General features: G+C 41.3%; 2 protein-coding genes across 2 annotated transcripts in view; one reads left to right on the top strand and one right to left on the bottom strand.

The window, feature by feature from the left end:
- Positions 1–13,877, bottom strand: part of zfpm1 (zinc finger protein, FOG family member 1) — a 169,063-nt gene that overhangs the window by 145,808 nt on the left and 9,378 nt on the right. The gene's annotated exons all lie outside the window — the stretch shown is intronic.
- On the top strand, positions 167–12,649 carry herpud1 (homocysteine-inducible, endoplasmic reticulum stress-inducible, ubiquitin-like domain member 1). The gene is made up of 8 exons (XM_052062135.1): positions 167–859; positions 2,849–2,926; positions 4,472–4,549; positions 5,557–5,738; positions 6,640–6,750; positions 7,807–8,181; positions 10,933–11,050; positions 11,139–12,649. Exons 1-8 carry the CDS (start codon positions 707–709, stop codon positions 11,316–11,318), a joined length of 1,275 nt encoding a protein of 424 aa, XP_051918095.1. The 5' UTR covers positions 167–706; the 3' UTR covers positions 11,319–12,649.

Raw genomic sequence — 13,877 nt, forward strand, 5'->3', positions numbered from 1 at the left:
TTGAAAAATATGTTGTTGGCAGTAATAAAGAAAATGTTCTTCAACTGGTCATTTACAATCGTGATGAGCTATTTTTGTATGACGTCTTGCAGCCCTCCCCCAAATGATGCAACATAATTTACGTAACCATGTCTGCTGCTCATACACTACCTACCAACGAGCAGCACACGGCACTCACTCTGAGTTTCCACATAAACGGCACTTCCCGGGAATGTTATAGTTCCCCAGTCTTTACGGTAAACCTTTGGTTGCTAAGAGAATTGAAAATCACTCAAAAACAAGTTTCCTCAATCACCTGAGGCTTCTTTAATACAGCACATATAATTATCACACGAATTGGTATTGCGGTTCAAAAACTGATTTAAAAATTCAGGTTAAATAAATAGACGATCTTTTTTTTTTCCAAGTAGGATATGCGCATGCTCAGTACACGTGCATTTCTGAGACTCCACGTCGGAACGCGAGCAAGATTTGACCAATCAGGAGCGGCCACACTGTTTGTTTGGAAACAACATTCCGTCTCGGCGCAGTTTCGACAGCATATTATGAACAGCGTCTTTAACAGGCTAGCTGTTTCGATCTTGACGTCAAAAATATATATCTCATTGGTTCATTTTTGATGACCGTAAAACTATTTTTTTGCACATACTGCGCTGCGAGATAGAGTTATCACCGAAACGTGACACCAAACGCGAGAAGTGGAAAAATGGACATGGAGGGCTCTCGACCGAAGACCATCGCGATTCTCATCAAAACACCCAGCCAGGCCGTGGAGGACCAAACGATCGAAGGAGTCCATCTGAACTGGACGGTGAAAGACCTCAAGACACATCTGTCGACAGTATATCCAACTAAAGTGGTGAGTGTTTTGAGGCGTTGGCTAATGTTAGCGGAACCAGCTAGCCCAGGGTTGGTATGTCAAGACGAGCTGCCTGTTTGGCTCGGTCACGTGACGGACGCTTCTGAACAACTGTTACAACTGCAATATGCAGCTTCTCCATTTCTAGCTCGCATACTTCAATGACTTCCATAATATGGGCCGTTGTTCATCGCTACAAAATAAACAAGACGCAATGTATATTCCTATGAACACAACCCTGTTTGTATTTGGAATAGAGTGTCGTGTTTTATGTTCATCAACTGCAAAATAAATTCAGCACAGATTAATATGTATGTCTAACCAAATACTGGAATTTGTGCAGTGTCTTGCATCATAATTTATGCACCGAGCAGCAATATTCTGACGTTTAATACCCCTCGGATACCTCCATCAAAACCGAGCGTTATATTTTTTAATTTGATTTTTTTTAATTCAAAGCAAATTTTTAAAAAAATTGAAATGTACAGTATATTGGAGAAAGAAATCAGAATCTACTAGTCATTCAAACGTAAGTACAAACCCAATTCCATTGAAGTTGGAAGCTTGTGTTCATTTTAAATAAAAACAGAATACAATGATTTGCAAATCATTTTGAAACCATTTTTAATTGAGCACTCTACAAAGATAAGATATTTAACGTTCAAACCATTACACTGAATTGTTTTTAGAAAACCATTGTTGATTTTGAATTTTATAGCTGCAACACGTTTGAAAAAAGCTGAGACAGATGGCAAAAAAGAATGAGAAAGTTGAAAATCCTCAAGCCATTTAACGACAATGTTCCTTAATTGAAGAATTTAGGGATTTCATAATCTCCGATCCATAGTATCATCAAAATCTGGAAAAATCACTGCATGAAAAACAACAGTAAATGCCGTTAAATTCGATTCCTTAGGCGGCACTGCACCATAACCGACATTAAGATGTAAGGATACAATACAATACATGCTGATTTATATAGCGCTTTCACAACAGCTGCAGCTGTAACAAAACAGTTAACAAAGTAAAATAATAAACACAACACATAACATAAAACATGGACAGTCGTGCAGTCCTAACCACTTTTCCGTCACACGCTTTGTTGTTTGAAGCAGTTTGAGATGAACGAGGAGAGAATCAAAGTGTCTTTTAACCAGTGGATCCGAGACGTCATGCTCAAAATGTGCACACGTCAAGCTACAAGCTAAGATTCAAAGTCAACAACAAGCTGTAGCATCCATTGACGAAAAAAGAGATTGGTTCACTTCTCCTGTCCCATGGAAATCCGTTTCAATTCCAAGGGACGATTTTCAGTTCTAAATACGCATCTGCGTTCCACGTCGACACTCCTCTCTCCTCATCCTCGGCTCCACAAGCCATCCATCCAGCCGCACCAACGCCGAGTGTCCATCAGCGCAGCCATCTCCGCTGAACAAAACGGGGTTGTGAAAAATGCTGCCCATTACTTGCGCAAAAAACACAAGCGCCCCATCTTGGGAAATAAAAAAAACAAAACATCGTTAGACTTTACAAGTCGTCCAGTGCTGTGGCTGGTGAATGTATAGGGTTTAATCTGCAATGAATTCAAGTTAATGCTCTGGACCGACAGCAATAACATGATCATTCTTTTTATTTTATTTTATTTTTTTAACGAGTCTTGTCTCTTTACTTGCCACAACAAAACTGACTATTGCAAGCTGCAAGCCACTCCCTTTTAACTTTTCCTATTCAACATTTAGATACAAGAATAGTGCAAAACAAAAAGAGGATGTATAAGATTGAAATTACAACATACCCAAAGGATTGGAGTAATGTTGCTCTCAAGGGTGTGGTCTTGGATTTGCTCCATATGGAAAGTGCCTGGAGATTAGTGCTATGTACACAACTGCTATCTAAACAAAATGGATGGAAGGAACTTCTACTTGGGTAGTTGTACGATAAAGTCCAAACCGACTGTGTCATTGTTTTCTTTGTATTTGTTCTCATCAGGCTGAGAGCGACCAGAGGCTCATCTATGCTGGCAAACTTCTACCTGACCATCTTCACATTAGAGACCTCTTCAAACAGGTGGGTGTGTGTATATGTATATATATATATATATATATATATATATATATATATATATATATATATATATATATATATATATATATACAGTATATGTATATATACAGTATATATATACACACATATGAGTCTGAGTTAGTATTTGTCTGCCCATGCTGTTTCAAGGTATGGTTCACCAATGTGGGAAGTAAACAACACAAGGGGAACTATGGAAAAGTCAGCTGGCGATATCATACAGAATTTACTTACAAGTGGATCATTTAGGGTTGGGCCACATGGCTGAAAAAATGATCACGATATATGCAGGGTTCTAAATTAACACCCGCCAACCTGACAATTGCGGGTTAAAATTCCCTTTGGCAGGTGCTGATAAAAACGTACAAGCCAGCTGGATCGGTGATGTCAAACTCTTGTTATGAATGTGAAATCCTTTCCACGTTTAATCACCCCTTGTAATATTACATATAAAGTATGGAATTAATGTGTAACTAGTTTTAATATCAAAAAGTCAGGAATAGTAGTTTGTTTAACCGTTTGTTCAAAAGCTTCTGTTATAACCTTGACATCCTCGATTTGCTTTCGCGGGCCACATAAAATGATGTGGCAGGCCAGATCTGGCCCCCGGGCCTTGACTTTGGCACCTGTGGTGTAGAGACGCAGAACCTCAATGACACGAAGGTTGCCCTTCAAGAAGAGTGGGATGTCATGCTTCAGCAGACAATAGCTCGACTTGTGAACAGCATGAGTCTTCTTTGAGAAGCTGTCATTTATGCTCTAAGGCACATGACGAGTAATTGAGACGTTGACATTTTTTTGTTCTGGTTCTTGTTGACTTTTGTTTTGAATGAACTGTTTGAATGAGGAAATGTAATGTAATCAATGCATCCTTCTTCTCAAATGTCCTCCTTTCATGATGTGACATCACTGCAGCGGGAACTTTTTATATTTTCCATAAATTTCAGCTTAAAGCCAAATATAAAAAAAATGTAAAAAAACAACGAATAGCTTTTTGTGAGTAGTGTAGGATGACTGAGGTGTGCTGGCATTCGTACTCTTTGGGGTATTTTGATGAAAGCATGTCAGATGTTAAGACGCCAACAAACTTTTTTAAATTGCAGGATAAAATATGTGTACATTGTGTCGCCTTCAAACACTAATAGCGTTGCCCTGCTTTTTCCATTGCACTTGAGCGAAATGAACTGTGTGTGTCTTTCAATGTACAGCTCATGCTGACTGTAAGAGTGTAACACATTTGATGAATCCCTCTCTGACAACAAAACAAAACAAAAACTAAGTGGTAAGATATCTGAGATCTTTGCTTTTGTTCATGTACCGCATAGTTTTGTGTAACTCGGCTCAACATGTTGTGACGACACTTTAAGCAACACGACAAGCCTCGAACTATTTGATCCAATTGCTATTTCCAAAATCAAGGAAGGCAATGCAGAAGGTGAAGCTATGATGAAAGTGGAGACAAACTGAGCCTATTTTCTTTTTTTGGGGGGGAGGGACACGGTTATCTAATGCCCCTCTTTGCTTTTTCAGACAGATACCATTCCCACACTGCATCTAGTCTTTGCTGTTAAAATGCAACCCAACGCACATCTGGGAGCAAGACCAAAGGTGAGAAGAGCAACATTGCACATGGTGTTGAATTGCTCAGGAAATGTGGCACTGACAGCTATATATATATATATATATATATATATATATATATATATATTCATTCATCTTCCTAACCGCTTGATCCTCACTAGGGTCGCGGGGGTTGCTGGAGCCTATCCCAGCTGTCTCCGGGCAGTAGGCGGGGGACACCCCGAATCGGTTGCCAGCCAATCGCAGGGCACACAGAGACGAACAACCATTCGCACTCACACTCACACTCACACTCACACCTAGGGACAATTTAGAGTGTTCAATCAGCCTGCCAGGCATATTTTTGGAATGTTGGAGGAAACCGGAACACCCGGAGAAAACCCACGCAGGCCCGGGGAGAACATGCAAACTCCACACAGGGAGGCCGGAGCTGGAATCGAACCCGGTACCTCTGCACTGTGAAGCCGACATGCTAACCACTGGACTACCGGGCCGCCCATATATATATATATACATATATATATATATATATATATATATATATATATATATATATACAGTATATATATATATATATATATATATATATATATATATATATATACTGTATATATTTGCATTTTTGCCATACTTTCATTCCGATGGTTTTGGTATCCCACTAAGACAACACAAGAAATTCTAAAATGCTTTTTACCGATGGGGTGGACATTTTTTTTTTAATCCCCAAAAAGTAATTGGCCTCCTTTTTTTGAGTTGTTTTTTTTTTTTAAACCTTAAGTTAAATTCCAGGCAACACCCAGACAACATCTTTGCCAGATTAAAAAGAAATCGATAAAATCCTTCAACGTGATGTGAAAACGAAACTTGACCTGAAACGTAAGTGCTGTAAATAGTCAAACACATTGTCATTCAGGAGGTGTGTAAATACTTCACGTCACGGCACTGCGTGCCCCCCCCACCCCCCCAGATCTCCCGTTTGATATCGGATAATTGTCCTTTCATTAAAAGTTGTGTCTTTTATTTGTATTCTTTAGGTGAAGGAACCAGGCCAGCCTCGTCCCTCTAGTCCCAGGCCAGCGCCATCCTCTGCCTCATCCAGTAGCACAGCCGAGCTGAGACAGAGGAGGCAGACGTCTTCAACTTCAGCCGCCACTCCAGTCAACACGCACATGCCGGCTTCACCCGCAGGAGTTCCCGCATGGCCCGGTGCTAACGGGTAAGAAAGAAAAAAAAATGCAAACGCTATTGTGTCTGTCAGTATTTTTGGATGCACGCTTGAGTTAAATATTCTGACTTTGAATTGTTTATGTCGTCTGAGTGGATTTCAAACTTTCCCGTCATCATTTTAATATTGAGCCATTCAACTGCGTAATTGCTGACCAATAGTCTTGGTTTTGCAGAATAATGACAGTACCGTATTTGTTTGAAGACAATAATGTGACGTGCCGCGAGGTCTTTTTGAAAATCAACTCCGAGGGTCTATATTTAGAAACCGCAAAGGAAGCAGGTGGACGTCCCGGTAGCCAAGTGGTTAGCACGTCGGCTTCACAGTGCAGAGGTACCGGGTTCGATTCCAGCTCCGGCCTCCCTGTGTGGAGTTTGCATGTTCTACCCGGGCCTGCGTGGGTTTTCTCCGGGTGCTCCGGTTTCCTCCCACATTCCCAAAAACATGCATGGCAGGCTGATTGAACACTCTAAATTGTCCCTAGGTGTGAATGTGAGTGTGAATGGTTGTTTGTTTCTGTGTGCCCTGCGATTGGCTGGCAACCGATTCAGGGTGTCCCCCGCCTACTGCCCGAAGACAGCTGGGATAGGCTCCAGCACCCCCCGCGACCCTAGTGAGGATCAAGCGGCTCGGAAGATGAATGAATGAATGAATGAAAAGGGAAGCAGGTGTTGAAACCTACCACTGACCCGATTTGCATCCTGTCAGCTTTGCCATCTTCGTCTTTACACTCCTTGACAACTTGAGCCTTGTGTTACACAGATAATGTGGCTTTTTTTGCGTTAATACTTCTCTACCTCTGTGGTTAAAGCTCAAACACGTATTATGTGGTGGTGTTGGGCAGATGGTTCTGACTCAAGACTGTAATTGACTCCCTCATTTCGTCCTGCAGGACCGGAACACCCGAAATGGCTCAACCAACATTTCCAGCCTACTCTCTGTACAGCCCCCAACAACTTCTGTGGCTTCAACACGTCTATGCTCGACAATATTACATGCAATAGTGAGTTTATTTCCACTAATATCACTTCAAAGGGACTTTTCAGATGTCAGTGGTGCATTCCCAGCAGTTTACTTTTGTAAATTCAGTGGGGGGGTGGGGGGGGGCTTGAAAAGTTGTCTCTTCTGTCGAGGAGACATGAGTGGTTTGGTGTGCGTTTATTTTTCATTCTGTCATCATTGATTCCACAGTGCATCCAGTCAGACTAATTGATGATAGACACCGACAGAAGCAAAAGTTTAAGTCTGGCCAATTTTTGTGTTCTCCTCCAAACATGACAGATTTGCTCAAGATAGTAGTTTAAAATATAAGTGCACAAAAAAAAGGACAACCTTCAAAAATGTTTACAAACAAGTACTTTAAATATGAAAAGTGAATCACAAATGTTCAATTTTATTGAAACAAACGACAAAAAGACATCTCCTTTTTATTCCTTTAGCACTTTTTTGCTTAATAAGGATGAGGAAGAGCTTGTTTTTGTAACTAGGCAACATCTAAAACGAAACATTGTTTTCCTAATTTTATAATGAGTCTTTGATTTCAGAAGGCAAAAATAAGTCTTATTAATATTGTTGCTCTTTTTTGCAAAACAGCAATTGCATTTATTGACCCTCAACTCTACACAATGGCACAAATAGGGGAAAACTCAAGGAATAATAATGTGGAAGTAAGGCTTTATGATTGTCTGCTAATGCCTTCCATAATAATTGATGTTTTTTTTTGTTAAGCTCCGTAACTCCAAGGAATTTTGTTTAATTTAATACTGACATTTCAAATTTCTTGCGTGATACCTCTATATATATTTTTTTCTGACCCCAAAAACCATAAATGAGGCTATCTTGATTTTAGGAGATAATTTCTTCTCATGAAATCGCAACTTTAGAATTTCTAGCTCTATTCTGTCACACAATCGGAACTTTGGAAGTTTTGCCCGAACAAAGCAACTTTGTGTCATCTGCTTTTTCCAAAATCTTTAACACTGCAAATCATGAGCGTATTGGAAAAGTAGTGATGGTAACTTTTTCGAGTTGTGCTGATACTCGTGTGTTCTCCTTACAGTCAAGCAGCCATGGTAGCAGCCGGCACCGGTCCCTCCATAGCCGCTGCAACTGTTGGCCACCACCCACCCGTACCCGCCCACCAGGTACCGGTGCCGGCACCCATCGCCAATCAGAACCCCATTGATAACCTGCAACCAGCAAACCAGAACCCTGCGCAGGATGGCGCCTTCATTGACCCAGGCGTTGCCAATCAGAACATGCAAATGAACGCTCAAGGGGGACCCGTAATGGAGGACGAGGAAGACATCGAGCGAGACTGGTTGGACTGGTTATACTCGGCGGCGAGGCTTGGTGTTCTGCTCATGATTGTGTACTTCAACTCCAACCTGAGTCGCTTCCTTCTGGTGATGGGCACCCTCTTCCTCATGTACCTGTGAGTCTACTCTGTTCAAACAAACACACACTCTGTTCCAATAATCCTAAATTGTGGGACATCTGTTAAATGTGATCACGTGATTTTAGCATTTTCATGCGAGAGGAGAGTAAGTCTACCCATGCTAAAGAACTCCCTTTCAGTAGTGTGGCACACGGTGCTTAAAACGAGTCAATCAATCACGTCAGATGTGTACAAGCTTGGTGTTGTCTTTCCACAACTTTGTTGCACTTTCATGAAACTTAAGCTCAGTTCCGTTCTTTGCAATTAATCTTTACGGATAGGGGATGGGCGATGGGACTGTAAAGTGAACAGTCGATAATCAATATACATCGATTGTTCATTCATTCATCTTCCGAGCCGCTTGATCCTCACTAGGGTCGCGGGGGGTGCTGGAGCCTATCCCAGCCGTCTTCGGGCAGTAGGCGGGGGACACCCTGAATCGGTTGCCAGCCAATCGCAGGGCACACAGGAACGGACAACCATTCGCACTCACACTCACACCTAGGGACAATTTAGAGTGGTCAATCAGCCTGCCACGCATGTTTTTGGAATGTGGGAGGAAACCGGAGCACCCGGAGAAAACCCACGCAGGCCCGGGGAGAACATGCAAACTCCACACAGGGAGGCCGGAGCTGGAATCGAACCCGGTACCTCTGCACTGTGAAGCTGACGTGCTAACCACTGGACTACCGGGCCGCCCTACATCGATTGTGTTATTATTTTTTTTTTTTTAACCGAGTCAAGATAAGACAAAATATTTAATGGGTTTCAGTTGGGCTGGATGATTATTAAAAAAAAAATCATGATCACAATTTATGTTGAGATTCAAATAACACATTGAAGTTTTGAATAAGTACGACACTTATCACTTATCACTTATCACTCATATTTATTCGATGTTATTTTCACAAGTCATGGACTTACTGAGCTAGGGGATTGCTTTTCACGCTTAGTAATGAAGAAATGTGTGTTGGGAAGACCAAAAAAAAGTCCTTTGTATCCTTGAATTTAGAGCAAAGGAAATGTCTTGAATCCTTGAAAACTGAATTTGGAATATAATTTGGACTCCCTGTGTGGAGTTTGCATGTTCTCCCCGGGCCTGCGTGGGTTTTCTCCGGGTGCTCCGGTTTCCTCACACATTCCAAAAACATGCATGGCAAGCTGATTGAACACTCTAAATTATCACTAGGTGTGAGTGCGAGCATGGATGGTTGTTTGTTTCTGTGTGCCCTGCGATTGGCTGGCGACCGATTCAGGGTGTCACCGCTTACTGCCCGAAGACAGCTGGGATAGGGTCTAGCACCACCCCCCCCCCACCCCCCACGACCCTAGTCAGGATAAAGCGGTTTGGAAAATGAATGAATGAATGAATATACTAAAGTAGTAACAATTGAAAAATAATAATAATACTGTTCCGGCTGTTCCTGCATGTTTTGTCCTCTTGGGGTCAGTGTGGTGCCATGCATGAATGAAGTAAACGCTTTCAATGAGAACAGAAGAAAGTAGCGATTTCACTCAATTTTAAATGATTCTTTTGTCACAGATTGGCAAGAACGTGTGCCTTTGAGTAGCGTTATCGTACCCGTGTGCATGTGTTGCCACAGCGTTTGAGCGTGACAAATCGTAATGTGAAGGAATATTCAGAAGTCGATTTTTGTCCTGTCAGCATTTGAATGGGATCCTCCTTTGACTTTAGCTCCAGTGACCGTTTTAAAAACGAAGCACGTTTTGTATTTAAATACACCTTTTTTTTGTCGTATGTTTAGTTTGACTCCAACTGTGACGTCATTAACGTGCTTAAAGGACGCTCGGGGACACGTACGCTAAGATAAGATAAGATAAGATAACTTTTATTCGTCCCACAATGGGGAAATTTACAGCCTCCAGCAGCAAGAATGTATGTGGAAAGGAGAAAGAGAAAAAAAACAACAACAAACATCTTTCAATTAAATACAATATGAACACAAATGGATAAAAATTATTATTATTATTATGATTGTTATTTTTTATTCACTCATCTACTACTACATCTACATCTACTCATGCATTGATGTCCCCATTTTGTTAGAATCAGTGAACCTGATTTGAAAAGGCACACTCATGTCTATAGAAGGCTAAAATATTTTCCAGTCAATTAAATAATGGGCTCGAGACGAACAAAATCAACAAACGACTGCTTAAAATCCAAGTGTCACAGCAAAGAGTTTTATCACACATTTGAGTTTTCCTCTTTTTAAATGCATTTGCGAATATGAAAAAAGTGTGAACTTGTTCGAACTTCATGTACATGATTGAAAAAAATATTTTGGCACGAAACTGCCCTGAAATAAATGACTTTATCGCACGCTCTATTTTGGCTAGAGCCATGTTATCATCAGTGGCTAATGATAGCAACCTTATTGTTGCCATGGTAAATGACAGTTGTGAATTGGGGAAAAAGTCAGTGTGGCCAGGTGTCTTTATCTGCCTGTGCCAGCGTTATCATCACTTCTCACCGGCTTGATCACGTCCTGCAAATATTTGGTTTGTATTATGTAACCCAAGCCCACTTGTGTCTACACACACGCAAATTCTCAAGGACGAATCAAATCATCGTCAGACATTTGGCTCATATACAGTAAATATATCTATATATAAAATGGGTTTTCCGTCTTTAGTAGCGTGTTCTTAGGAGGTCTTCAACCTTCAGCTTGAGAAAGTGACATAGTGGAGTCATTTTAAATAAGTTGTTTCTTCTTGTATGTGCAGTCATACCACAGGATGGTTCATCCTTAGAAGACGACAGCCGTTCCAAGAAGGACCCAACCGCCTGCAGCCCCCCGAAGTCCAGCACAACCAGGAAAATGAGAACAGAATCCCAAATCCTGTATGTAGACTACCACTGTTCATGTTGACTTGATGATAAATTCACTCAGTCATTTCTTTCTTAAACCCTTGCCGTCATGTGTTCTTAGGATGCTGAGCCTGTTGAAGAACAGAGGGAAGTTTCTGCTGAAGGTTCAGATGAACGTGAGTCAACGCCGGCTGTGTTGGTGCCTCCGCACAGGGTGTCCGTCATGTGGACAGCCTGGGTCTTTTTCAAAACCTTCTTCTCCTCGCTCATACCTGAGGCTCCTCGGGTTGTTGCCAACTGACCTGCTCGGACAGACCATCTCCAAGCTACTTGAGGTGCAGTTTGCCAAGGAGTTGTTTTTATTCACAATGGAAGCAAAACTGCCAAGGAGAGCAAAAAACAGCCGCATCATCTGCGCTGGTGTGACAAACTGGGGCCGCCCCAGTGGGCAGGAGCAGTCCTGTAGCTCTCTAATAAAGGACTAGAATTGAAATTTAAAACCTAACCAAAATCCTGCCGTACAAAATGGCATTTATGATGCTAAATAAATAAGAGGTGGGGGGAAGGCTGTCAACTGATTGTCTGACCCGTTGCCTCAAGGGCGCTTGTGAAGCTGCGAGCTGATGAATGATTTGGCCTTGTGCGGAGTTTAATGCCTGTTAGCCTCTTCATCCCAAAAATAGACCCATGTGTCAAAATTAGATGGTTTAGAAAACCAAGCTTCAACTTCTATTTCGTGTCCTTTTGCCGCATGTTAAAATAAGCGAATGGGATTACGTCGTGTCTCATGTGTAAAGCAGAAAAATAAGGTTTTGGGTGGTGCGGGGGTACATGTTGTTCATTTTATAACCTTGTTCAGCAACGAAGTTCAAAGTGACAGTTAAAACGACTGACTGGATACATACAGTATACTTTGCTATGCATAAATTAATTTTACGCAACGAGAAGAAATACTGTAAGCGAAATCATCAATCCAGCAAGATTCACAGGAGAGCACATTGTACAAAGACTGCCTCTTTTTGCCCTCTGTAAATTCAGTGTTGGCATGATGAAAATATTGTACATACCTTTATAACGCACTTTAATACGATATGCAAGCATCTTTACACCAGGGGGGGTTATTGCCATAGTTGTTATTAAAACAATTATTTAAAATAGAAATGGTAGAGACTGAGATTCGACAGGTCTATTGGAATCTGTTTCAACACTTGTGAATATGGGTGGGAGGGGGGGGCGTTTGGATACATACATGTAATTTACTTTTCAAATGACTTGAAAGCCCTCCAAATGGAGTTCCAACTCTTTCCAGCATTTTCCTCATCAGATCTTGTTGCTAATCACTTGTGATCATTGTTGACGGCGTGCTATGAGTGCTCCAAGGGTTGATAGTTCACTGTTACCAATGTTCCTTTTCAGTAGTCTTTGGATGAAATGTGCTTTTCGTCTCCTGCAATTAAATCATTTATGTGGGTGAGCCCCATTTGCTGGCTTTATAAACCCCGGTGAGGGAGATTTTCTGCCCTTGTTCACCATGGACAGTATAAATGAACAATATCTCAATGACGTTACATTGAGTTGATTTTGTATGTTGGAAATACTTGCAACAAAATGCAATAAACTTCCTAACTTAAACATTTTTGTGCTTATTATTGATGGGCCTCGGTGCGATTACATCTTTGATTTCCCCAAAAGATTTCAAAGTTGTTTTTGACCCCAGGCTGAAATGAATGGATCTGGCATGTCAACACAACGGCGTGATAAATATTTACTCTCGAACAAGAGTTTGCCCTCTAGTTTTGAGTGCTCCCAGTGACAACAGTGGAACATCCATGTGATTCAAAGGTGTGCCACGTCTGCAGGAGCCTCCATCGTATCCATTGGCCAGTGCAACAGTGGATAGATAATAAGGTTTGATTTGTTTGGTAAATACTACCGAGTCATCTAAGCCAGTGTTTTTCAAACTTTTTCGAGCCAAGGCACATTTCTTTCATTGAAAAAAAATCCCGCGGCACACCACCACCTGAAAATGTGGGGGGGAAAAGTTAATTTTAATAATTGTTATATTGTTACAATAAGCATTTTTTTAACATTGAAAATTAACGCAATATTATAACACATCGAATAGGAATAAAACATCAAGCCAATATTTGGTGCGTTCATTTTAATGGCAAGTAAAATCTAGTCAATATGAACTTGAACTTGTTCAGAATCTGATTTTTTTTCCGTTTCTGTTCTTTTTCTCCCGGTTGTTTGCGCTCTCCTGCAATATTGTACCAACCCCTTTCCCATCTTGAGTCTTCGAATAATTCCAACATCATTCAAATGACTTGACTGCTGAATGTGTCGCTCGAGGTAGTGTAGCTTTCATATAGTGTAGTCCATATAGGAAGATGTCCTTACAGCTTAAGCTTGTCACGTAGCAAGGTGGTGGTGGGCCCCAAAAAGCAGGCATGGGGGAGGAGCGGGGTGTATTTGAAGAATTGTATTTAAAACAAAGAAAACTAAATGCAAAACACACAAAGTCCAAAGTATCAAACGAAAACCATGACTAAATCTAAAACATAACAATGAACTAAACATGACAGAAAACAAGCGCAAACAGGTGTGCAGCTGCCGGGGGAGCCCTACAGTGCCACCTGTTGGTCCCTAAACCGAACCGTGACAAAGCTTTGCTGCATGTTTCACCCGAAAAAGAAAATATCTCACCCAGTTTCACTGCTTGTTCTTCGATTTGCACATACTCCGACAGCCATTCCGACTTGAAGAACCGCAGTTCATTTTTATTTTGGTTTGGGGAGTCGACGTATCACGTTTACTGCCCGGTCGTCTCGCCGTGATAAAGGATTAGCATTAGCATCAC

This window comes from Hippocampus zosterae, chromosome 3 (assembly GCF_025434085.1).
Source record: "Hippocampus zosterae strain Florida chromosome 3, ASM2543408v3, whole genome shotgun sequence".
Taxonomy (NCBI): Eukaryota; Metazoa; Chordata; class Actinopteri; order Syngnathiformes; family Syngnathidae; genus Hippocampus; species Hippocampus zosterae.

What these genes read in the sequence shown, in the direction of transcription:
- herpud1 (XM_052062135.1), top strand. Translation starts at nt 707, where the DNA reads ATGGACATGGAGGGCTCTCGACCGAAGACCATCGCGATTCTCATCAAA. An exon ending in GCATGGCCCGGTGCTAACGG is followed by an intron (nt 5,739 to 6,639) that starts GTAAGAAAGAAA and finishes TTCGTCCTGCAG; the next exon opens with GACCGGAACACCCGAAATGG. An exon ending in AGAACAGAATCCCAAATCCT is followed by an intron (nt 11,051 to 11,138) that starts GTATGTAGACTA and finishes ATGTGTTCTTAG; the next exon opens with GATGCTGAGCCTGTTGAAGA.